A 23,041-nucleotide genomic window follows, 5' to 3' on the forward strand; every position below is an offset into this window, starting at 1 on the left:
TTTAAAGAGACAGTTTGCACCTGCTTTGTGCAATGGGTATTTTAGAGTAACGAGTAGAAAAAATATGTTAAAACGAAGGTATGGTAGCTCTAAAGTCGGATTCGTAACATTGACCCGTGTATTTCTTAATAAACGGGATAACTCGGTTTTTGTCATTGCAGTGCTATCCACCGGGAACCCAAAAGAAAACTTCGTACAAAGGATTTTTTTTCATCAATTGGTGTAACTCTCGAGATATTCCACCGTTTCCATATTTTTTGGACACCCCATATAGAGTTCTAATATTAGAACTTTAACACTTTCCGTCTTGACTATTTAACACTGAAAAATTGATCACAACATTTAATTTTAGTAGACAGGTATATAGGGCAGTAACATTAACACTGATTTAAAATTTTAAGTAAACAGTTAAATGGCTTTTTAGTGAATCCCTATGGGCGTTAGCTCCACTAACCATTAACAAATTAAATTTATTGTGTTAATTTTGCGCATGCAGGTATACAGAGTGTTAAGTTCTACAAATCCCATCGAGCATCATTTTCTTTATATTAAGGTGAAGTTGGTCAACTTTGCAAGAATAATAGACTTGTTCGACTTTTGATAGTTTATGTGTTTGCAGATCCTTGCTATAAATTGCTAGCAACTTGTCGGAGGTCGTGGGGTCGATTCCCACCGGGAGCTTTGGGTGTTATTGTGTTTGCCCGACTAAAGACTAAGTAAAGACGCGAGTCCATTGAATTAATTAATTAGAGGTGTGTGCTCTCCACCAATAAAATTGAATCGGTTATTTGGAAAAAGGCACATATAATTAACGCGAAATATTTTAACGTTTTTGAATTTTATTGGAAATATAGAATATATTTGGTACATATTTTTTATCTATTCCCTTCTTTAAAATACCTAATTATGCACTGATCAAGCGGGACACAAAGTGTCACTTTAAGACGTCAGACGATACTTTAGACGGATCGGTTCTGATGGTCGCGTTACACGTCACCCAATAAATGTATATGTGCTGTTTTGCAAAAATGTACCTAAAAACTAATCATGGAAAAAGTATAGTAACCAGCACGTCGATAAACCTCTCTCACTCGTTAATTAAACACTCGCTCGGCTCGTACCAAAACAAACTCGTGACTAAAGTGAATATTGTATATCTGTTCTAGAATATGAGTAAAAAGCATTTTTCAATTTGAGCAAAAAAAAAATGCATTATCAAAGGAATAAAAAAAACAGTTTCGATTTTATTTATTTGCAAAATTAATAATTAAACATTTTAAATTTATATTCAATTTTTTATATCATAGTTGTTGAGTGGAATTACCATTCCAGGTGTTAGTGTCGTCATCGTCGTCATTTTTAATATCCCCTAGACGCCGTATGTTACCCTCCTTTTTTATTACAGTGGTTGAACGTTCCCTTTGTCGTACTGGATTTTCTGGTCTAGAAAAAAAAACGATACTTTGTTGCCATACACGTTACCATTATTTTGTCTCATTCAATTATAGTAACAAATAGCGATAGAATTAGACCAAGCGTGCCGAAAGTGTCACGACTTTAAGAAGGTCCTATGTCACTTCCGACGTTATCGGATCATGAGTTACGGGTTCGAGAACGATGCGATATTTTCGGTAAATGGTATTTTGACGTGTCAGTTCTTACATTTTTGCAAAACAATACGAATGGCATACGCTGAGCGATGTGTGACATGACCGTAAGAACTGACAAATGTCAAAATACCACCATTTCGTAGTTCCGAACCCGTGACATAAGTACCGAAAATTCTCGAAGTGGCTCGCGAAAGCGTTTAATGACGGCTGACGTTTCAAAGTAACACCTTGCGCACGCCTGGCCAGTGCATAATTAGATATTTTAAAGTGGAGCGTGAAAAAGCTATATTAAACATCTGGAATTTGTCAAAGTAAAATATGTATATTGCTAAGGTTTTATTGCTAGACTCTTTAAATATCTATCAATTTCATGGTCTTGGATTCAATCATTCATTTTTGCGTTATTGATTGGCGTTGACATACATCAAACCTGTGAGATATTCTTTGTTCTCATTAGTAGTGGAGATTTGAAGGATGGAGTATTCGAGGTGGGTTTTAAAAATACCACAGTCATATAGCAATATGTCTTTAAATTATTTATTAGTATTATTCACAAATATACTAAACTAAAGAATATAATACGTATGAATGTGAATTAAGTTTGAATACTTGCACTAATTTTAATTTTATCTATAGCGCTGAATAGTAGATTTGAGTTGGTAAGAATCAGCTCCGCTGAATTTTGCAACCTCCCTTCGATTCTTAACAAAGACAAATGTAGGCATGGCGGAGACGCTGTATTCTCTTGCAATAGCGCTATTTTCGCCAACATCCACTTTCAGAAATACAACATTTGGAAACTCATAAGCCATTCTTTCTAATTCTGGCGCAATCATCTGACAAGGGCCACACCATGTTGCAAAAAAGTCTATCACAACTAATTTGCTGCCTGCAGATTTCAGTCTGTTATCTAAGTCATACTTGCTCCTCACATGCACTACACAATTTGATGATCTGAAAAACAAATGAAGATCTCAAAATGTAATTTTCGTTATCGTCAGCTTAGACACAGTACTTACTAAGTAACATACCACAAAAAAAATTGTAACTGTCTCAAATACTAAAAGATTAATTTAGAAGCGGAAAACTTTGGTTTTGTGACTATGCAAAATGTGGAAATAAAGAGACAAAAACTCGAAGGGCACGACAAATTATTGGCAGTATCTTGTCATAGAATTCCAAATCTTAAAGTCGATATAATATTAATATAAATTTGAAACGTTGAAAACGAAATTTGAGATTAGCAATTTAAGATTCCATCATATTAATCTGTGAGATTTTTCGGGCTGTTAGACCATGGTTCATTGGTTTTGCTACCAAAGCTTTGAGCTGCTACTGCTACTACGGTACTGTTCAGTACCGATACAGTCGTCGCGCTACAATCTACGTTCCACTGAAGATGGCGGCCGCAGTAGCAACTGAAAGCTTTGGTAGCAAAACCAATGGACCACGGCCTAACAGCCAGAAAAATCTCACAGATTATGACGCCGGCCATGAAAGCCTACGCAATTATGTTCCAACATATTGTTTTATCTTGCAACAAAATAAATACTGTATTACTAATATACTCAAATTAACGCTATGTGTGCTAGAATCAAGCAAAACCAAGAGTGTACCATAGACTTTTACTGATATACTGTATACTTTAAAAACCCAAATTTCTCTTACCTTTACTTTTTTTACACATTCACTGATAAGTTATAAAAACTACAGCAAAGCACTTAAAATTTTTCAAAAATGAATAAAACTATGAAACCACAAATTGTTATTTAGACCACTTAAAGACATTTACTCCACTAAGTTTGGGATGTTGTATTGGGAAGTAAAGAAACATATAAGTTACCTTTTGCTGGCAATTCTACTACTTGATGCACCACCATTGCCATCATGATTGGAGTTCCCGCCAGAAATAAATGCCTTAAGAATATTAAACAACTGGAATAATGGAACAAACAAGCTCCAAATGAAGCCAGAAACGCTTCCTGAAGCTGAACTTGTTGATACAGTGCCGCCACTATTCACTGGCAAAATTAAAATAACTGCATTTGGCGTAAGTTGAAGATCCAATAATGTTTCAGCATAATCATTTGCAGAAAACTGCCTCCTAAAATGGAAAAAAAATCATTGCGTTTTTGCCACTATTTCTTATCTAATCCCTCTTCCTCAGTCCCACCAATCTTATCCAAAAAAAAAATAAAACTTAAAATTTGAATGTTTGATGCTTTATACATAAAACTAAACCTCACCTTTTATCTTAGAAATATTATATAAGTAAAATGAGTAGTATTATTATTACTATAAACATACCCTAAGCTCATAGGTGAAGTAGTGCAAGCAAATTAACAGAGAATGTACATTTACTCTTTCTAAAGTCAAATTCTAATTAGTGAATAGGGAGAAACCATAGACACTGAAGAATGATTGCCACCTTTACAAGATAGGAAATACATTCCTACATTTGGGTTCTTTCTGGTAAAGATGGCGACCAAAAACTAAACAAAAACTTATTGGCTTTAATTAATTATAAAACATAAATTCTACAGCATTACACAAGCTGACTAAAATATAATAAAACAAAAATGGAAAAACTCACCTTGGAAAAGTAGTTGAAAGAGTAAAATTGGTAAAAGGCAAATTCAAATTTGCCTTAATGAAGTTTACTACTGATTGCAACTTATCAAAACTTGAAAACTCTTGAGTTTTTATTGATCCATCTGGAAGTTTAAATAACAAGCGCGCGGCATTGGATTCTTGATGACTTCTAGAAGTTCCCGGAGTGGGCTGCGAGAAAAGAAATGTATAAGTCAAAACACTTTTTTTTTAAATATATCTTCATATCTATCAAAGCCCCGTTTTCGGGACTTGGCGTCTTACTTAACCTTAAAGACCGTCTTAATGGCATTTTGTATTACGATGTCATTACTGAATATTTTTGTGTAAATCGCAAAAATGCGACTCTCTTAGTATTTCTACTGAATCATTGTCTCCCACCTTCACGCAAATTTCACATTATCATAGTCAAATGAAAGTTAGTATGTAATTTTGATATGATAATGACAAATGAAAATGGCTGTACTGGGATACCTTAAACATCATCTATTCTTTTTATTTAGAATGACCAAGGAAACCTTTACACCTTTCCAAACAATTAGTCATTAAACATAGAAACAAAACTAATCCCAAACAACAAAAGACGCGCAAGTATCTTTTAGCCTAAGAAATCCGTTAAGATCCCATAAAACAAACTAATGTCATGACATGATCGCTGGGGTCAAAATTCTTAAGACATCTAGGCGCTAGATCACAAAAATACAGCTTAAGTAAGAAATGCTGACGAAAATGGCATAATTTGACGAAAACAAAATTATGCAAAAATAGAAATATCTTAATACTATCAAATGGCCTTACAGTTTCAAATTTTATAAAAACATCCAAGAGGTAACCTCCCATTTTGTGATCATTTTTAGAGTAACTCAATTTGTTTTAATTTTACCTATTACAAATTTGTATCAAATTAAAATAAAAATTGTAATTTAAGGTTATATTACTTTGCTCTTGATAGGATCCCATTCCTTCCCTAATCAAATTTGAATAAAAATAGAACATGAAACCAAAAATATGTGCTTTTTTATATTTGAGTCACAAGTAGGTACTAAATCAATCAATCAGCAATTAATTAAAGTTAAAAAGATTCTGCACCCTGTAAATGATCACGTTGCAGGTCGATATTCATTGGAAATTCTTTAAACTAGTGTAAATGGTACAGGACAGGCTTTCTGCTTTTAAGAGTTTACCCGCGCTAATTCATCAGTTTTTGGTGTTGATGAAGCTGCTGGAGAAAATCTGGCAGCTCTCTCAGCTTTATCTTGGGCAATTTGAGCCAAAACTCTTTCCCGTGCTTCTTTCTCTAACTTCCTATCCTTTTCTCTTTCTTCCATCAGTTGTTTCAGCTCTTGATCCTCCCGCCGCATCTTAAATTTTTGTGCTTCTTGCCCAACTTTACGACGCTCCAACTCTTTCAACTTTTCATTCTGTGTCCATAAAAAAAGCAATACAAGAATGAACAAAATACTTATGGCCATCTGTTAAATCAACTTACCTCCTTTTCCTGCTTTTGTTTCTCCTGTCTCTTCTGCTCCAACAACTTTTTAGCTCTTTCAATTTTCTCTTCTTTGCTTATCACATCACCAGCTTCTGGAGAAACTGAACTACCAGTGACAGAATTTTGCTTTATGGTGCAAACTTTATTTTCACAAACACTTACTGGCTTTTCTTTTTGCTCCCTATCAATCAAAGTTTTTGATGAGGACCCTAAAAATGATATTGAGTTCAGTAAAGGGTATCTCAATGACATATCTCCAACTATTTCTACCAGCAATTGTGCTTCCCTCTAAAATTGAATCCAGGTGATTAGAAATTTCTTCAGCACTGGCCGCTTCAGTTATTATTTCCAGAGGAATCCCATCTTTTCCTATTAAATAAATTGCAGGCACAGAAGCTTGTTTATCTATCAGTAATTAAAGTTTCATATAATTATTAACAAGTGTTAAAAAAATATAAAAGCATTCAAAATAAATAACAAATTTGCAAATAAAAACATTCATTTCAAAACTGCCCTCAGTACAGAAAAATACATGTTGATAACAACTTTTCCTAAATTTAGCAGATAATTTGTATTGAATCAAAAATGAAATGTTTGATTTTTCAGTTTATTCCAATAATTATTCAGATTCTCGGGTGAAGTTGTGTCTATAGATCTAAAGTATAATTATAGAGTAATCTTCATCTAACATGTTGAGAAAACCATATACTGAAAAACTGTCATTTCTATTTTTTATTTTAAATACTGATTAGTTTATGACTGCACCAAGAATCTGCATAATATGTATTGAGAATAAATAAAAATAAGAAGCATTAAACAAACTCATTGTTCCATATCTCCAAGCCAATCAGAAAACAATTTAAAATTGCATTAGATAAAGGATACATATTTCACTAAACTGCTGGTGTGCCACAGAGTTTGCTTCTAATTTAATTGCCACAAAGTTATCACTGCTCAACTTTGCTGATACATTTACATCATTAATTATCTGAGTAATTTTTTGAGACTTTTCATCATTCCCTACAAATGGATATTTTTTTACAGGAAACAAAACACAATATAACTTTGTTACCCTCGATATACACTACAAATATTGCCCCCTTTGTTTTCGACGATGTTATCGCTTCAGCAATTCCTCCGTTATACCACTTCATTATGAAATATCAATTATTCTAGAAACTGGAAATAATTGTAAATGGATACTGGTGTAAAGTTGCGAAATATTTTGGTAAATCTGCCAAAATATTGAGAGTAAAATCTACCCTTATCACTGTGAAAATACCTGATAGTACTTTCTGTCAAAACTCGTAATATTTTCTATCTTCTTTGGCCAAAGTGGCTGGGATCAATCGGCCAGTCAGAATAATTTTTAGGAAACTCGTCACATAATACCGTACTGATATCCGTCGTTGTCACATAAAACATCAGTGTATTCTGTGGTGGAGCATTGCATGTGGCGGTTTATCCTTCGTTCGCTCCCAACAGAATCCATTGTATTCGTCCCCAAAAGTTTGATATCGGTTTCCACTGGGTGGATTTAGTGTTTTTAGTGTTTCGTGGATGCTTTAAAATGATAATTGTCGCTGACTCCATCGTTTTTCCCCGTTCACGATGGTATGGAGGCCGGATGTGCCCGGATGGTCCGGATGACGGTTTTTTTGGATTTCGGTCAAAATTGTTTTTTGCTAGTTGAGAAAATATTGGTTATATTTCTTCATTGTACATGTTGGTCTATTTCTAAAAGCGAGGATCCTCAACGGAAGTCGGCAATGGGCAAATGATCCTAGCGGAAGAGCCCGACGGTCATTGTGAAACGCATTATTGTACTTGTAAAACGTCTATGTAGGTTGTTTTTTTTTCGGTACAACAGCGAAGGAGTGAAGATTACCTGAGTATTGTTGTGCACATCTTTAGGCATCGGCCCTAATTTTAATTGTTTTCTGTTATTTGGTGAGTCCATTTAACGCATCCAGTTATATATCAGTTTCTGTGGCTGGTAGTTTCCTCCTCTTGGCCCTCTAACCTTATCCATGGTGGACTCTTCGGGGGGCGAGGGCCCCCCGACGGTTAATGCTGCACAAGAAAATGACAGTTTATCCAACCGGATTGCCAAAAAACTGCTGAAGATATTTCTAGGCTCCAGTATTTTGATGTGCCCTCAGGTGAAGAGTTGTCAAAGTTATCGGCAGAGATCCAGATTATCAAGAATCAGTTCGAGCAAGACGCTGAAATCCTGCGGGAATTTGCCAAAATCTCCGCAAACATAAGAAGGACAGTAAATCGGAAAACAAAATATGAAATCACCGACCAGGGGCCTTTTATGGTGATTCTGGAGGGGATTACAAGTAAGGTGGGGACTCTTCATCCTATGAACTTTGGGAAGTTACTTCAAGCGCAGAAAGTTCAAGGTATATTGAAAATTTCTAGAAAAGGAGCCAATAAAATCGGTTTGGAGTTTAACACCTCTGAGTCTGCAAATAAATTTTTATCTAATGAAACATATTCGACAGCTGGTGGGTATAATAAGTATATACTTCAAAGACTAGTCACTTGCCGAGGGTTGGTGAGGGACATTGGTGACTTAATTGATAAGGATGATTTTTACTCTGAGGCAGAAGCCAAGGTTAACATCGGAAGATCGCTAAAGCGCGTTAAGATTGTTAATGTTCGCAGGCTAACTAAAAGGGTCAAATGCCCAGGTGTTCAGCCTGGTACTTTTGGTTTCAAGACAGTTCCATCTAATGATTATATAATAACATTTGAGGGTAAAACTCTTCCAGAATCAATCTGTATCATGGGTAGATGTAGTTTCTGCGCTGGAGATCATCCAGTATTTCATTGTGAACTGAAAGAACAGTTTTATAAGAAGAAACCATGCCCGACAGACCACTTAAATCATGAAGGTAAATGCAGCCTGGGTAATTGCGAAATATCTCCAAAGCCAACTTGCATCCACTGTAAAGGCTCTCATCAGGCCACTGATAGATCATGTCCGGAAATGGACAGACAGAAGAAAATCAATGAGGCTACGGCATGGTACAACCTATCCTTTTTTGAAGCGGCCAAACTCTTTCCAAGAGGCCCCAAATCAAGTGAGTTTAATCGCTCTAATGAAAATTTCCCTCCTATTCATAACACGGTTGCCCTAGATCTGCTTCTAAAACTTATTCTGTCATAGCAAAAAAGCGTAAGTCCCCCCAAATAGAACCAGGGTATGATAGGGGCGCCCACAGGGATTGTCTCGTGCCGCCTTTGACTAGGCAGAAGTTGAATCACACTGGCAAAAGTCAATCTTCTCCCTCATATTTAAATGACTTATCGTCAGAGTCCGAGATGGACACTGCTTCTCCAGGGGTTTCTTCCTCTGGTGAATTTTGGTATCGGTTTGAAAATTTAAAGAAAAAAGTTTTGTCCAATATACCCAGTAAAAGTGCATACCATGAAATTGAGAGTCTTTTTGACTCCCTGCCTCCTCCCGGAGGATGCAGGTTTTAATTTATTAATGTTCCCAGATCGACAGTCAAATCTTTCTGTTAAAATTAGTAATTTCTCAATTATTCACTGGAACACTTGCGGTATTAGAAGTAATCGTGATAGTATTATTAGACTTATTCGTGACTTTGGTCCGGATATAGTCATGATTAATGAATCTTTTTTACTCCCACATATCAAGTTTTCCTTGTCTGGTTTCTCCTTTGTCAGGGACGATCGTATGGATGGGTATGGAGGGATTATTGTTTTTTTACGCTCCAACATCGGGTATAATGTTTTAGATGTGTCAGATATCCCCAGGCCGGATAGATGTCAGGTTATAGTGTTGGAGATGGACAGCCTTTTTCTAGTTTCGATGTATAATCCTCCTGACCTTCCTATGTCTCATTTGTTCTTAGATACTTTGGTTGATAGACTTAGGTCAAAACCCGTTTTCTTTGCTGGTGATGTAAATTCTCATAATGAAGAGTGGGGCTCTACAATTAAAAGCTATGTCGGTCGAGCTAACGGCTCTTTACTATCAGACTTTATTAATGATAACAACTTCTTTATTCTTAATGACGGGTCTGCCACCCGATTTACAGGGAATGACTCCCGTTCTGTCCCCGATTTGGTATTTTGTTCACACGAATTCGCTCATGTTGCCGATTTCCGGGTGTTATTCGACAGAGGGTTTAGCGATCATTTCCCGATACTGTGTCATATTCGGTGTAAACCGGACAGTTTACATCATCCTGCTCAAGTGTATCTCCTAAAGCACAATGTTTCTAAGGCAGAGTGGGACAAATTCTCTGAATTGATTAGTATTGGTTTAAGCAACCCCCTTATTACGTCATACGACCAGTTCTACAAGGTAGTCATGGACGCGGCTGATGCTTCCATACCCCTTCATAAGAGCGGGCGTAAATGTGGACTTCCTTGGTGGGATCACGAGTGCTCGTTAATGATCGCTAAAAAGAGAGAGGCTTTTAGAAATTATAAAATTTCCCCTACTCTAGAGAATTATGTTAATGTAAAAAGAACTCGGGCCAGCTGTAGAAAATTTCTTAGAGAAAAGAAAAGGGCGGGATTTAAAAAATTTTGCCAGAGTTTATCTCCCAATGAGAGTGCTAGGTATGTATGGAAATGTGTGAAAAGATTTTCAAAGGCTATTAACCGGGCTAATTGTCACCTCCCACTTAACTTTTCAGTACCGGCGGAATTGTTGGACTCCTTAGTGGGTCATGCCGATGGTGTCGTTGAGGAGACAAGTTTAGAGGGGGATAACAACACTGCAGTTTCTCCCTTGTTTACTCTTGATGAGATTATCGCTGTAGTTAGAAGTCGTAAAAACACATGCCCCGGCTTGGATAGAGTTTCTTTTGAGTTAATAAAGCATCTACCAATAGAGGGAGCCGTGTTCTTAGTGAATTTTTATAACAAATTATTGAGAAATGAGTGCAGTATACCTGATAGTTGGAAGACGCAGCTGGTTGTTCCAATATTAAAGCCGTTTAGGGATCCTAATCTTCTTAGTTCTTATAGGCCGATTAATTTGTCATCTACACTCGGTAAAGTGCTGGAGTCAATATTAAAGTGCCGAGTAGAGTGGTTTCTTGAACATCACAGATTGCTATCAGAATCTCAAACCGGCTTTAGGCGCGGTAAGTCCGTTATGGATAATGTTTCCATCATAACAAGTCATATTTTGTGTGCTCAGAGCAAAAGTGTTCCTACTGTTATGGTTGCATTGGATATTGTGGGTGCTTATGATAATGTTAACATCCCCATGCTAATAAAAGAGATGGATAAGCAGGGTATACCTAGGGATGCTATAGGGTTAATCAATCGACTTCTCCTCAACAGGAACCTATTTGTTAAGGATGCTGTTGGGCACCTTTTGGTCGGACCTAGATCAACCAGTAAGGGGGTCCCTCAGGGATCTCCCTTAGCGCCTCTTTTATTCAATATATACGTAAATTCAATTAAGTTAGTAATTCCTCATAGGGTTTCTATTTTCCAGTATGCGGATGATATTGTTCTTCTATGTAGCGATGTCAATGTCCTCTTTGCTATAGGCTTGATGAATAAAGCCTTGGTGGCAGTGGTTGATTGGATGCATAGGTTTCACTTGCAGCTTAGTCCGCAAAAGTCGTCTGCTATTTTATTCTCTAGATCTGCTTTGGCTGGACTTCCCGACTTGGTAATTAATAGTGTAAATATTCCCTGGAAAAATGAAATTAGGTACCTGGGAGTTACATTTGATGCTAAGCTTACGTGGGTTCCACAGGTTGGCAGAATGATTCACAAGGCAGCTAGTGGAATTAATATTATGAGATTTCTATCCAGGACATGGTGGGGAGCCCATCCGTCTACTCTTCTGATATTTTATAAAGCTTTTGTGCGTTCCCATCTTGATTATGGTTCTATGGTACTGGGGTGCTGTGGGAAAAAAACCCTGTCTGGTCTGGATAGGATTCAATATCAGGCTTTAAGAGTGACATTGGGTATGATGAAATCAACTCCAATTAATATTTTATTGGGAGAGGCTTGTGAAACAAGTTTGGAGGTGAGGAGGATTATGTTGGCTTCTAAGTTTTTGGTCAAGTCCCTTAGAATCAGAAATAATCCTAGTTTCTTAGCTACCCAACGGTTATATATTGCCTATCAAGAAAATCATAACTTTTTTAGAAGGAAGGCGAATTTACCCTTAGTTGAGGCATTTGACTACACCGCCACATATCATAATATTATCGATAGTGGGGACGTTCTAGCGTGTTTTAATAAGGACCTGGCCCCTCAGCTTACGCCTATTAATTTTGTTGATTCCAAAATTGAGAAAGGGGTGGGTCTAAATGAAACTGAGTTTCGGGAATTTTGTTCTAAAATGTGGACCGGGGAAGAGACATTTATATTTACCGATGCCTCTAAGGGACCAGATGATAGAGTTGGCTTTGGAGTATTTATTCCGTCTCTCAATGTTAGGGTCGGGCATGGGTTGAATAGCGCGTTTTGTATTTGTTCTGCAGAAATGGTAGCTATTAGTTACGCCCTAGATCTTATATTAGATTATAATATTAAACAGGCAGTGATTGTCTCCGATTCCAAAAGTGCCCTGAAGAGCTTCGGATGCAGTGCGGTTGAAGCTTCCAACAGCTACATTCTACTAGATATTAAAGCAAAGATTGATATTTTGAAGCGCAGACTTGGGGGTAAAATATCGTTATGCTGGATTCCAAGCCATTCGGGGATAAGACATAATGAAACGGTGGATAGAATTGCCTCAGAAGCTAGACTTTTAGACCCGCTGAATTTAAGGCCCCCTTTTAGTGAATTTATCCCGATAATTAGAGCAAAGATGTGGCACATCTGGGCCATCAAGTGGAGAGAGTGGGGCCGTTCAAAGGGCAGACTTTATAGTGCAGTTAATAAGACACCTCCAACAGTTCCATGGTTCCACAAACTGCAGCTGTCTAGAAAGGAGATTACAACAGTGTGCAGAATGAGGAGTAATCATTGTAGTTCCCCAGCACATCTTTACAAGATAAACGTCAAAATATCTAACCTGTGTGCTTGTGGAGGGGTGGGAGATATTGAACATATTTTGTTTGATTGTGCTCTGTATCGGAATAACTCCCAAATTTTGTATGAGTCCCTCATTGATGCCAGCTTACCCGCTCCTATTAGTGCCTTTTCTGCACTTTTTCACCCTGGATGTATGGATTCTGTTGCACGACTTGTGGTTAGATTCCTTGATGCATGTGGTATCTGCTTATAACCGCTTTTGGATTTGCTAGCTCATGGTCTATGGGTTGGTTTTAATCATCATGTATATTAGTTAGAATTTCAAAAGAAGAACTCCTTCGCTGGAGAAGATCCGAAAACTCTCGACATTTAGAACTTCTGAGATTAGTCTCCTTCGCTGGAGAAGATCCGAAAATCCTCGACATTTGGAACTTTAAAGTTTAGTCTCCTTCGCTGGAGAAGATCTGACAATCCTCGACATTTGGAACTTCAAAAATCAGTCTTCTTCGCCAGAGAAGATACGAAAATCCTCGACATTTAGAACTTCAAAATTCTGTCTCCTTCCTGGAGAAGATCCGAGAATCCTCGACGGAAGTCGGCAATGGGCGAATGATCCTGGTAGTCGTGCCCAACAGCTATCTGTGAAACGCATCATTGAATTGAATTGAATTGAATCTATGTAGGTTATGTGTAACCTTTGCATGTGGTAAGGTAAGAAAGAAAAAGCAATAAATGTCTAATGAGGAAATTAATGAAAATTACAAACGAAAACGCAAGAAAACTTTCCTTCAAAATGCTAGGAAATATGCAAAAAAAGGATGGTACGGGAGAGGCAGTCAAATGGATGCTGATACATACCAATACTTTGTTGGCGTCTTAGAGGCTTACAAGGAAGGTTTTGACAATGATGACGATAAAAGTACTTTAAGTCTTATCAGTGTGGTATTTTTAATATTGGAATTCTGTTTTAGTGGCGTTTGTGCAAAATGTTTTTAAAGAAACAGAGAATCGGGAGATTGAGTGCTCATGCAACCAGGTTGGGTGTAGGGTAGTGGAAATGTTATTGCCCTTCGCTGATAATAATGTTTTAAAGCGATTTATATGCCTTTTTGATAAAGATATTCGACCATTAAGCAAAGATAAATTTGGCAGTTTTGTCTTTCAATGCCTTATTAGAATATCAACCAAAAAAGTACTGTTCGAAAAGGGTGTTGAGGATATAACCGAGAATTTTAGGAATTTTATAATTAAAACAAGTAAATTCTTGTTAAATAATTTGGAAGATTATATTTGGGACCAAAATGGTAATCATGTGATAAGGACATGTCTAATTGAGTTGGTGCAGTTGCCTAATATTGATCATAAGCCTCATGGTAAAGATCTGTCCATAAACCAAGAATTAACAGCTGACATTCCAAAAGAATTTCTAGATGTTGTTAAAGAGTATGGGGAAAGGTTAATCCAGTGGCCACAATTTGGCGAACTGTGTGGTTCTGAACGGACCTCCGGATTTTTGCAAGTTTTATTAAGATCTCTCAAATTAGCTGATAAAAATCTATTAAAGCTATATTTGGAAAAATTGTTGAATGAAGTGTTTTTAAAGGAAAAAGAAAGTAGTACCAATATTTTACTTGAGTGTTTTTTATCCATACCTGCACTTAGATTATTAGAAACATCATTAGAGTTAAGTTCAAAGAAAATGTATAGGCAGTTTTACAATGAATTATTTAGTAATAGAATTTTACAGTTGGCAAAAATGAAGAGTACAAATTTTGCAATTCAAAAATTAATAACCCACTGTTATGAAAAAGAGCAAGTAAGTAGTATGTTTGTAAAATAGCTGGTAGTTTTATTTTGTATTTAAATGATACTACCCAAACTTTTATGACTTAAACCTTACATTAGTTATTAGCGAAAGTTTTTAATTTGTGTTATATATTTTAGTTTGAAGCGATATTTGATGAATTGGCTACTGATATAAAGGGTGTACTAGAAGCAAATCATACTTCTGTAGTTTTAGCTCTAACCCAAACCTGCAAACGTCTGGGTACCAGACAAGGACTACTATTGCAAGTATGTATTTTACTTAATCTCTCCTTGTTTTGCTAAAAACCAGCACTTTCTAACCATTATGTTTATTTCTGCCCAAGCTTTGTTTTAAATAGTATGTGTAGGTTCTTTAAGTTATTGTTTGTTGTAGAGTATGATGAAAAGTTTAAACTGTTTTGAACCTGAGGAAAGGCAACAACAATTTGTAATGTGCATGTGCCGTCTTGTCCCATTTAGTAAAGGTTTCCAAAAAGTTTCAAATGAAAATTTGCATAAAGAACAACTTAGTTTACAAGGGACATTAATGCTACAAGTAATGTTAGAATTTAACAAACCCATAAAACTTGTCAACATCATACTTAATATGGACACTGTTGATTTGAAAAATTTGTTTTCTAATAGCATGGCCAGCCATGTTGTTGATTCATTTGTACAAAGTCCATATATTGGAGAAAAAAGTAGGGAAAAATTATTAAGAAAAATGAAGGTGAGTGTATGGCTTATCTCATAAAATATTTTTTTAAATGTGTAATTTGAGTTGCTAAGACATATTTTTCTTTACAGGGCACATACCAAGGGCTTGCCTCTTCAAAGTATGGTTCTCGGTCATTTGAAGCCATGTGGAAAGTTGCTAATATGAAAATGAAGTTGCAAATTATGGAGGAATTAATATATAAAGATGGCTCTTGGTCAAACTCAGAACATGGAAAAATCATAGCAGCCAAAGTCAATTTGACTCTTTTTAAAAGGAATAAGGAAAATTGGAAAATGGCATTTGGCAATGTTGAAAAGGTGGAAGAATTATTCGCAGATATATTAAAATAGAAGTAATAACCACATTAAACCATGTTAGCGTACAATTTTTTTAAAAATAAATCTAATTTTGGATATTTTTACATAAAGTGCACCAACAAATAAATCACAAAAAGAAGTAGCAGTTATTGTTATAAATCTCTCTCTAGCTCTTGGGAAATTTAATTTTTTAAATGAAAAAATCATAGGATATACTGGGTGCCCCAGAAGAGTAAGAGCAATGTTTTAGGGAGAAAATTTGAAAAAAAAATTATTAAATTGGTTAAGAGAAAATTCTGGAAATAATTTTCTAGTTTTTGAAATGATCACCAGGGGGGTGTAATTGCCATCTTGATTTTTAACACCCATTTTATGCAAAATTTCCTTATATTAAATATTATTTAAAAATGCTATACTTGGTGTGTGTCACTTTACGACGTCAGCTTCTTTAACCACTGTTGTGAGCCACTTCCGACGTTATCTTAATATTGACCACGGGTTTGATGACAATAGGATATTTTCGGTGTTTGCTATTTTGACTTTTTTCTTAGTTCTGACCGTCGCGTCACACGTTACTCAATCAATGTATTCGTACTATGAAAACCCCTCTGAAATAGCCGATTTTATGCATTTTTACAAGCTGCGGAGTTGCAGTAAGAGAAGGCATTCTTTACTATATTACCGAAATAGTACACTTTTTTAATTTAACCTTTTAACAATGTAGCTCCAAAAACTTTTTTGTTTTTCCAGATTCAAAAATGAATTAAATACACAAACATCAATTCTATTCATTCTTTGTTCATGACTGTAAACTAAAGTACAAAAACACAAGATATTTAAAAAATGTATTTACACAACTGTAATACAAATTAGGATCAAATTAACATGTTACACAACCATTTAACAATGGCAATTTCCCAAATTAACAGTTTTGTGAAATAAGCCTTACGGAACTACACTCTCTGTAATGAATAAATGGAATATATTCCCAGACCATTTTTTAATAAGGTAGATTTAACATTTCTTTACTCTCATGTAAAATTGACTACAGAACAAATATTTACGTAGTTGTCTATTGTGTAAAATGCCTGCTTTTTTTTGACATTATGAGTTATTACACAACTATTAAAAAACATTTTTGGTTTATGTGGCGGTTGACATTTAATAAATATATTTAAATTCTCACAACATAGAATTCATATTTTTATCAAAATTTTAAGGAAGCTGTGTCATTTAGGTCACGTTTGCATAATTTCACTAGAATTTTCATATAGAAATACGTCTCCTAAAACAAATAATTTAATAACAAATAAATTCAACGCAAAATTAATATACTTGACTCACCTTTTTTTTATTTCAAATTTCTAAAATTTAAGAAGTTGTAAAAAATGCGTATCGCCTATTCAACCAATGCTATAAACCAATCCTCTAATTCATATCCGCATGTCGTTTATGTTTTAGCAATATTCTGTATATTATCATCAATTGGGTATCGTAAACTATTTAATTTGTAAATTTTGAAAATTCATTAATTGTACGTATTCTCCTGAACTGTAAAATAGTTGCTCGTTTACAAACAGGCTGTCCTTACAGATTTCCTTAAATCTGATTAGGTAAAAATGATTAATAGAGTACGATTTTATTGCTTATTGAGTCATTTAATATCAATATGTTAATATGGATTATTAATTTGATGATATTTTATACACTGCCTCTATTTTTTTTCCGTATCATGCAGCTTGTTAATAAAAGTGTTTTATATAATGTTCATCTAATTTTAATCATATGGCTACCAGAAATATAGCAGAAAAAGTCATTCGGCGTATGCATGCGCGAATCAGTTCAACGAAAGATCGTGTTGGTTGGTTTCAAATGACAATTTTTGTTGGTTAAAAGCGAAATTTGAAAGTATCCCACACTTGCGTTCTCCATATATTGAATTCAAAAGTGCCTGAATTATCAGCATAGACAAGCGCCCTATATTTCCAGAAGTTATGTTTTTACGACATACCACATGATGATAGTAATTGCTTGGTCTGTCAGTTTTTTCGTTATTAGTTTTTGTCACCCAAGGATTTCAAAATGCACACTTAGGGGTTACCCAAACATAACAGCTGTTTCATCTTATATATTTTTATTGCATCATTTTCATTTTATACTATCATTAAAACCACCTTGATCCAAAATTGTTTAAAATTTGATTGCAGTGAAAGTAAAAACTCCAGTCGATGGAACTTGTACACTTGTACTTGATCTAACTTATTAGTTTATTTAAATTTTAAATCTGCTTTGCATAGAAAATAATATCTACATAATATGGAATAACTTAAAAAACATTATGAGTTGGCTGAATTATTTCTAATCGTGGTTCATGTGTGGATCAACATTTTGAAACATGTGCAACATCGGACATTTAATAACATTTTCTAAATTTTCTTCCCTTCTTTGAGTGTCACTTTTTGGTTCGAGAGTCGGTCTGTTGAGTAACTATTGCTGCCGTTCCGACGACTGGCGAAACACTAGGAGCAAGAGACTGTCGTTTTTCTTTTGAACAAATTTGGTGGTGATTTTCCCAGTCTTTATGTTGGCAGAAAGGACCGCAATATCGGGCTAAGCTGCAGCCAGAACATGTATCGTGAGCTTTTCTGCCACAGTTCCAGCATGACTAAAGAAAATGATAAATTACAAAAACAATAACTTAAACGTCAAAATCAAATGCGAAATTTTCGTTTTTTGAGGTTTAGCATTGCTGGTTAAATACTAATTTCTAACATAATTTTACATTTTAAAATTCAAACAATTCTTAAATATTTCGCCATTTTTTTATAGATAAAACAAAAGGCTAAAACAGAGTTGCAAAAAGCCGAAACACAGACCCACATACTAACTACGACGGTGTTTTACAATTTTCTGAACATTTCGGCAACAGTTACGAAAAAAAGAATTTGAAAAAAAAGAACAGTATGGAACTATAGAGTTTCATTTACACCAACTTTTCAAATACATGTTTTGGAAAACATTGGAAAAATAAAAATTTGATAATTTGCCGCCTGAGATACTTTACACTTTGTACCATTTAGAAAAGTGCCAATGTGATTTCATAACCTATCCTGGATATCGCATAGCTGCATAAATAGTATTATTTTTTAATGGAGATATACCTACATTTTGTTGAGACGGTGCCGGTTGACTTGACGGCGACTGGTTACTCTCTCCAAATTCAGAATGATTTGTAGTCGCTGGATCTTCCGAATGTTTGCGCGCCTCTGAAGTAAAAACAAATGTAAGAAATAAATAATACAATATAAGAGCAGAAATTTATTTGTGGCGACAAACTCTCTTTACCAGTGGCAAATTTCTTTGTAGAATATATTCTAATATCATGAAGAACAAATAAATTTGGTATTTAAAATGTTTCGATCAAACTAAAACTGATGGAGAATAAAGCAATCTCGTGAAATGAACTACCCCGTATACCTAAAGGCCACTAAATAAACTTAATCATTGCCGATGAACGTTATTGTTATTTTTTATTACATTACTTTACAAAGGTTAGGTGTGTCAAGGAGCGGACAAAATTTTAAATATTCAGTTTTTTCGCAACTAACCAAATACTAATACCAAAACAATTCAAATTTAAGAATTTTCCAAACCAGAAGCAAATATTATTCTGCTCGTAGATAGCATAATTAAGTAAAGGGAGACGTTTATAGCAAGTTTTAGTTTGCATGTTGGCAGCGACAAGTTTAGTTAGTCCAATAAAAATGTTTCCCTTATATCTTGCCGTCATTGCAGCGGTATACCGGTACCGGGCGGGAGGCTGGATACAGGTTATTTAAAGTGAAAAGTTCATACCCACTAAAAGTTTTTCCATTTTAATTCTTTCGGCGGCCAATAATTCTCCAGCTTTGACTTCGGCTGCAGCAACTGCTTTTTGCAGTTCGGCTACTGCTTGTCGTTTAACCTCATTTACGGCATCTTCTGCTCTCTTGCGAACGTCCGCAACCCTTTCTTCCGTTTGTCTGATAGCCTGTGACAGTATTTCGTTGGCAGCTTTTTTTAGATCGACACTTACGTCTTGCTTCCTCAACCAATCGGACGTGGGATCCTGATGAGCGGCGTTGCGTTGTTGGAGAATAGCAAGAGCCCTTTTATAATTATATGTAATTAATTACATCGTCACTAAAATGTCGATAATGATGGAAAATACACTGCTGAACACTTAACAGGGATGATGGCTAATTTTATACATCATCGCCACAGTTTTGCAAAAGTTTTTTTGAAAGTGATTAACATAATGGTTAACAACATGGTTAGTTAATTAATGATAATTAATCATTAATTAACTAACCAGATGACATTAAAAAAAAATCTAATGAGACTGAAATTTGTTTTTTCTACTACCCCCTTGAAAAATGACATTTTCGACCCCAGAAGGGTAGAAAATCGTACTTTGATTGAAACAGGGACGAAATTTTTCTCCGAACCGCAAGTTCTTAATTTATGTGGTAGCATTGTTTTAAATATCATTTAATTCGATTTGTAAAACTTAATTTATTACTTATAAACTGCATAAAAATTCTGCATTTGGTAAATGCTAATATTTCAGTTTATATATTTTCAATTGTTTCAATTTTTAAAATAAATGGTTCCAAAGCTTCTTTCGGTTGAACAAACAATTTCGCTAGGTCTCTCGAGGATGGGTGATTTGTTTTGAAATTCCTATTTTCTGCGTCATGAAAATTATGCGTAGCGATTGTTTGATAAAAGCAGTAATACAAAAAAAACCGAAAAAATTAAATGTAAATAAAAAATTACTAAAAAGACCTTTTAATCATTAAAACAAAAAATACAACGGAACGCGGTGTTCCCAAGTCCTGACCCGGGCTTGAAAGCCCTCTGAGTTCTATTATAAAATAAGATAATTTATGGTCTTTTGGTTAACGTTCTTAATAGAAGCGTCTTTATTATATTATTTATTTATTATCCGCTTTCCATTTGAATTAAAAAAATATATGTTCTTTACAAAGTTCTTATCAATCCAGTTTAATATTAATTAGGTATTTTTAATCATAGAATCCAATTATAGATCTAGTAAAGACTAAAGTTGCCCTACAATTGCTCTTTAACTGAAATTTCAAGAAAATTATGGATTATTCAATGCAAGCAACTTTAGTCAGTGCAAATTTAGTGCCGTAGGAATTGATAAACCGTTTTCGAAGGGTAAAAAGATAAATTGTATGAAAATCATCTCACCGTTTAGTTTTCTCGACCATAGACAATATACAGTTCAACATGACATGGATATTCTTCCACTCTTCGTCCCCTTTAGATGTACCATTGTCTTCCAATTTAACACCCGACTGATTATTTTGAGGGTTATAGTCGAACAGATGAGAACTTGTCACGTTCATGTTAGGCAGAAAAAAATTCTGTTGGTGACTGAACCAGAACGGATTGTTTTGCGCATTGGTACCGATATGTCGTTTGGAATGAGGTGTCGAGTCTTGTTGGTCTATACCACCGTGTTGCCCATTAATTCCGTTTTCATATACTCTAAAATACAAATATAGAATCTCTTGATTTATTATTAAGAACGCCATTCAGTTTGAATCATTCATAAATGCCTGCACAAAAAATCATTTTGGTTCGCCGGTTCACTAGTTCCCAGCATATTTAACGAAATTGTAACGTACATGGTGGATTTTCTTATTCCGGATCATGGTCAGGATTCGTCAATAAGGGGACTGAACAGGCGTTTATTTGATTTTTTGGGAAAAAAACGACAATATCTAACAGTTTTTCTACAGTGTGTCATACTTAAGAACGGTACACCATTGTAAAATATTTGTTTATGGTTCTATTTTGATAATTTTTTTGTTGGATAGGTCTCTGAAAAATGCACTAAAATGTTGTTTTGCTTATTGGTTCAACTTTACGCACGTCTTAAGGCTGTACATCGTTGTTAAATCTTTGATTACGGTTTGATTTTGATATTGTTTTTATTGAATCGAACTCTCAAAAAGGCACTAAAACTAAAGTGTCAAACGAATTCTTATTCGGGACTACGTAAAACTTAACTATACTAATTTCCATGAAGTTCAAATATCGTGGGCGCCTCGCTTAAGCATTACTTCAGTAGAATGTTTGTTTATGGCTCAATTTTGATATTTTTCTTTGTTGGATAAATTTCACTGAAAGATACTAACGATTTTCCTAAATTTAAATGTGATTATAGAAGATTAGATATGAATTAAACAGACTTTACAACGCTGCATTTTTTTGAATTAAAAAGGATTTTTAATTCTCATCTAATAATGAAAATTACAGAAATATCAAAATTGATTGACGTCGGCATACTATTTCCTTTGAAAAACCTAGTTTGCCATGGAGAAGCGAATATTCGACAGTCAAATTCACTCGCTAATTTATATTTTAATTTTGTTTACATCTCTTTTGAATACTAACATGTATTAATGCTGTTGTTTTAAGATGATACTAAAAATTAGGTGTCCCTTAAAAAGTCTTTTTTATCATTATTTTTGAAATTTGTATATTAAAACGTACAAAATAATCATTATTTACAAGGTTTACATTATTTATTTTTTTAAAACATTAAAAACCTTGATCATTGGTCTAGTTTTTTTAGGTAGTCCTGAATACTAATCTGTTGTTATTTTTAATTTGAAAAAAACTCCGAAAGTACTATCTATCCAGTAAGTAAGATCTATCCAGCAGAAAAGAATTATCAAGATTGACATAAACAAACATTCTAAAGGAGTAATGCTTAAGCAAACTTCATGGAAATTAATATAGTTAGGTTTTATTTTAGGTAAATAGGAATTCGTTGACACTTTATTCTTAAAGAAATCCCTAATAGCCCTTTTCGATATTTAACATCAAAAATTAGTCCCAGTTGGCCATGGCATGGTTGATGTAAAAATAACCATAAGGTGTTAGTGCGTTATGGAAACATCTATCCATAAAAAAAAGTTACCAAAAGCAAACCGTAATCAAAGATTTTACAAACGATGCAAAGCCTTAAGCGGGGCGTAAACAATATTTAAAATACCTTCTATAGAAAAATTATAGAAATTCGTATATACGGGGGTTCAAACTAATCCTGAGTAAGAATTAACATTCTCTCTCTTTTGTTAAATAGTTCCCGTAGGCACTGAAGTTGAAGCAATAAGCAAAAGAAGGTTTTAGTGCATTTTTCAGTGATGTATCGAACAAAAAAAAATCAAAATCGATCCCTAAACAAAGATTTCACAAGGGTGTACAGTTCATCAGTTCATCAGTATATATATATATATATATATATATATATATATATATATATATATATATATATATATATATATATATATATATATATATATATATATATATATATATATATATATATATATATAATCAAAAACTCGATTAAAAATGTCAACTTACAAAAAATTTCATACAAAAAGGCTGCGACCTACTTTTTTGGTTTTAT

The 23,041-nt window shown here is 34.6% G+C and overlaps 3 protein-coding genes across 4 annotated transcripts in view; 1 reads left to right on the plus strand and 2 right to left on the minus strand.

Annotated features, from left to right (window-relative positions):
• Positions 1-1,239: 1,239 nt before the first annotated feature.
• Positions 1,240-7,031, minus strand: LOC132708108 (UBX domain-containing protein 4-like). 2 transcript variants are annotated; one of them, XM_060680233.1, is made up of 8 exons: positions 6,785-7,029; positions 6,598-6,732; positions 5,983-6,117; positions 5,710-5,921; positions 5,405-5,641; positions 4,204-4,391; positions 3,454-3,714; positions 1,240-1,443 (listed from the first exon to the last, which is right to left on the minus strand). In XM_060680233.1, the coding sequence occupies exons 1-8, from the start codon at positions 6,864-6,866 to the stop codon at positions 1,302-1,304; spliced, it is 1,392 nt and encodes a 463-aa protein (XP_060536216.1). In that variant the 5' UTR covers positions 6,867-7,029; the 3' UTR covers positions 1,240-1,301. The 2 variants fall into 2 exon arrangements, with proteins under 2 accessions (XP_060536216.1, XP_060536214.1); XM_060680231.1 differs by lacking the exon at positions 1,240-1,443 and adding an exon at positions 2,111-2,564 and having other exon boundaries at positions 6,785-7,031.
• A 5,275-nt stretch (positions 7,032-12,306) lies between these two features.
• LOC132708369 (nucleolar protein 9) lies at positions 12,307-17,275 on the plus strand. Its single transcript, XM_060680671.1, has 5 exons — positions 12,307-13,627; positions 13,680-14,524; positions 14,653-14,781; positions 14,909-15,244; positions 15,322-17,275. The coding sequence occupies exons 1-5, from the start codon at positions 13,441-13,443 to the stop codon at positions 15,580-15,582; spliced, it is 1,758 nt and encodes a 585-aa protein (XP_060536654.1). The 5' UTR covers positions 12,307-13,440; the 3' UTR covers positions 15,583-17,275.
• A 180-nt stretch (positions 17,276-17,455) lies between these two features.
• LOC132708372 (protein CBFA2T1) overlaps positions 17,456-23,041 on the minus strand; it is an 85,016-nt gene continuing 79,430 nt past the window's right edge. Inside the window, exons 7-10 of the mRNA XM_060680684.1 lie at positions 20,806-21,105; positions 19,405-19,697; positions 18,715-18,815; positions 17,456-18,214 (exon numbers count right to left, since the gene is read on the minus strand). Of these exons, the coding sequence (XP_060536667.1) occupies positions 18,002-18,214; positions 18,715-18,815; positions 19,405-19,697; positions 20,806-21,105 (907 nt within the window). The 3' untranslated portion in view covers positions 17,456-18,001. The remainder of the gene's footprint in view (positions 18,215-18,714; positions 18,816-19,404; positions 19,698-20,805; positions 21,106-23,041) is intronic.

Source organism: Cylas formicarius, unplaced genomic scaffold (genome assembly GCF_029955315.1).
Source record: "Cylas formicarius isolate icCylForm1 unplaced genomic scaffold, icCylForm1.1 PGA_scaffold_10__41_contigs__length_53128322, whole genome shotgun sequence".
Classification (NCBI taxonomy): Eukaryota; Metazoa; Arthropoda; class Insecta; order Coleoptera; family Brentidae; genus Cylas; species Cylas formicarius.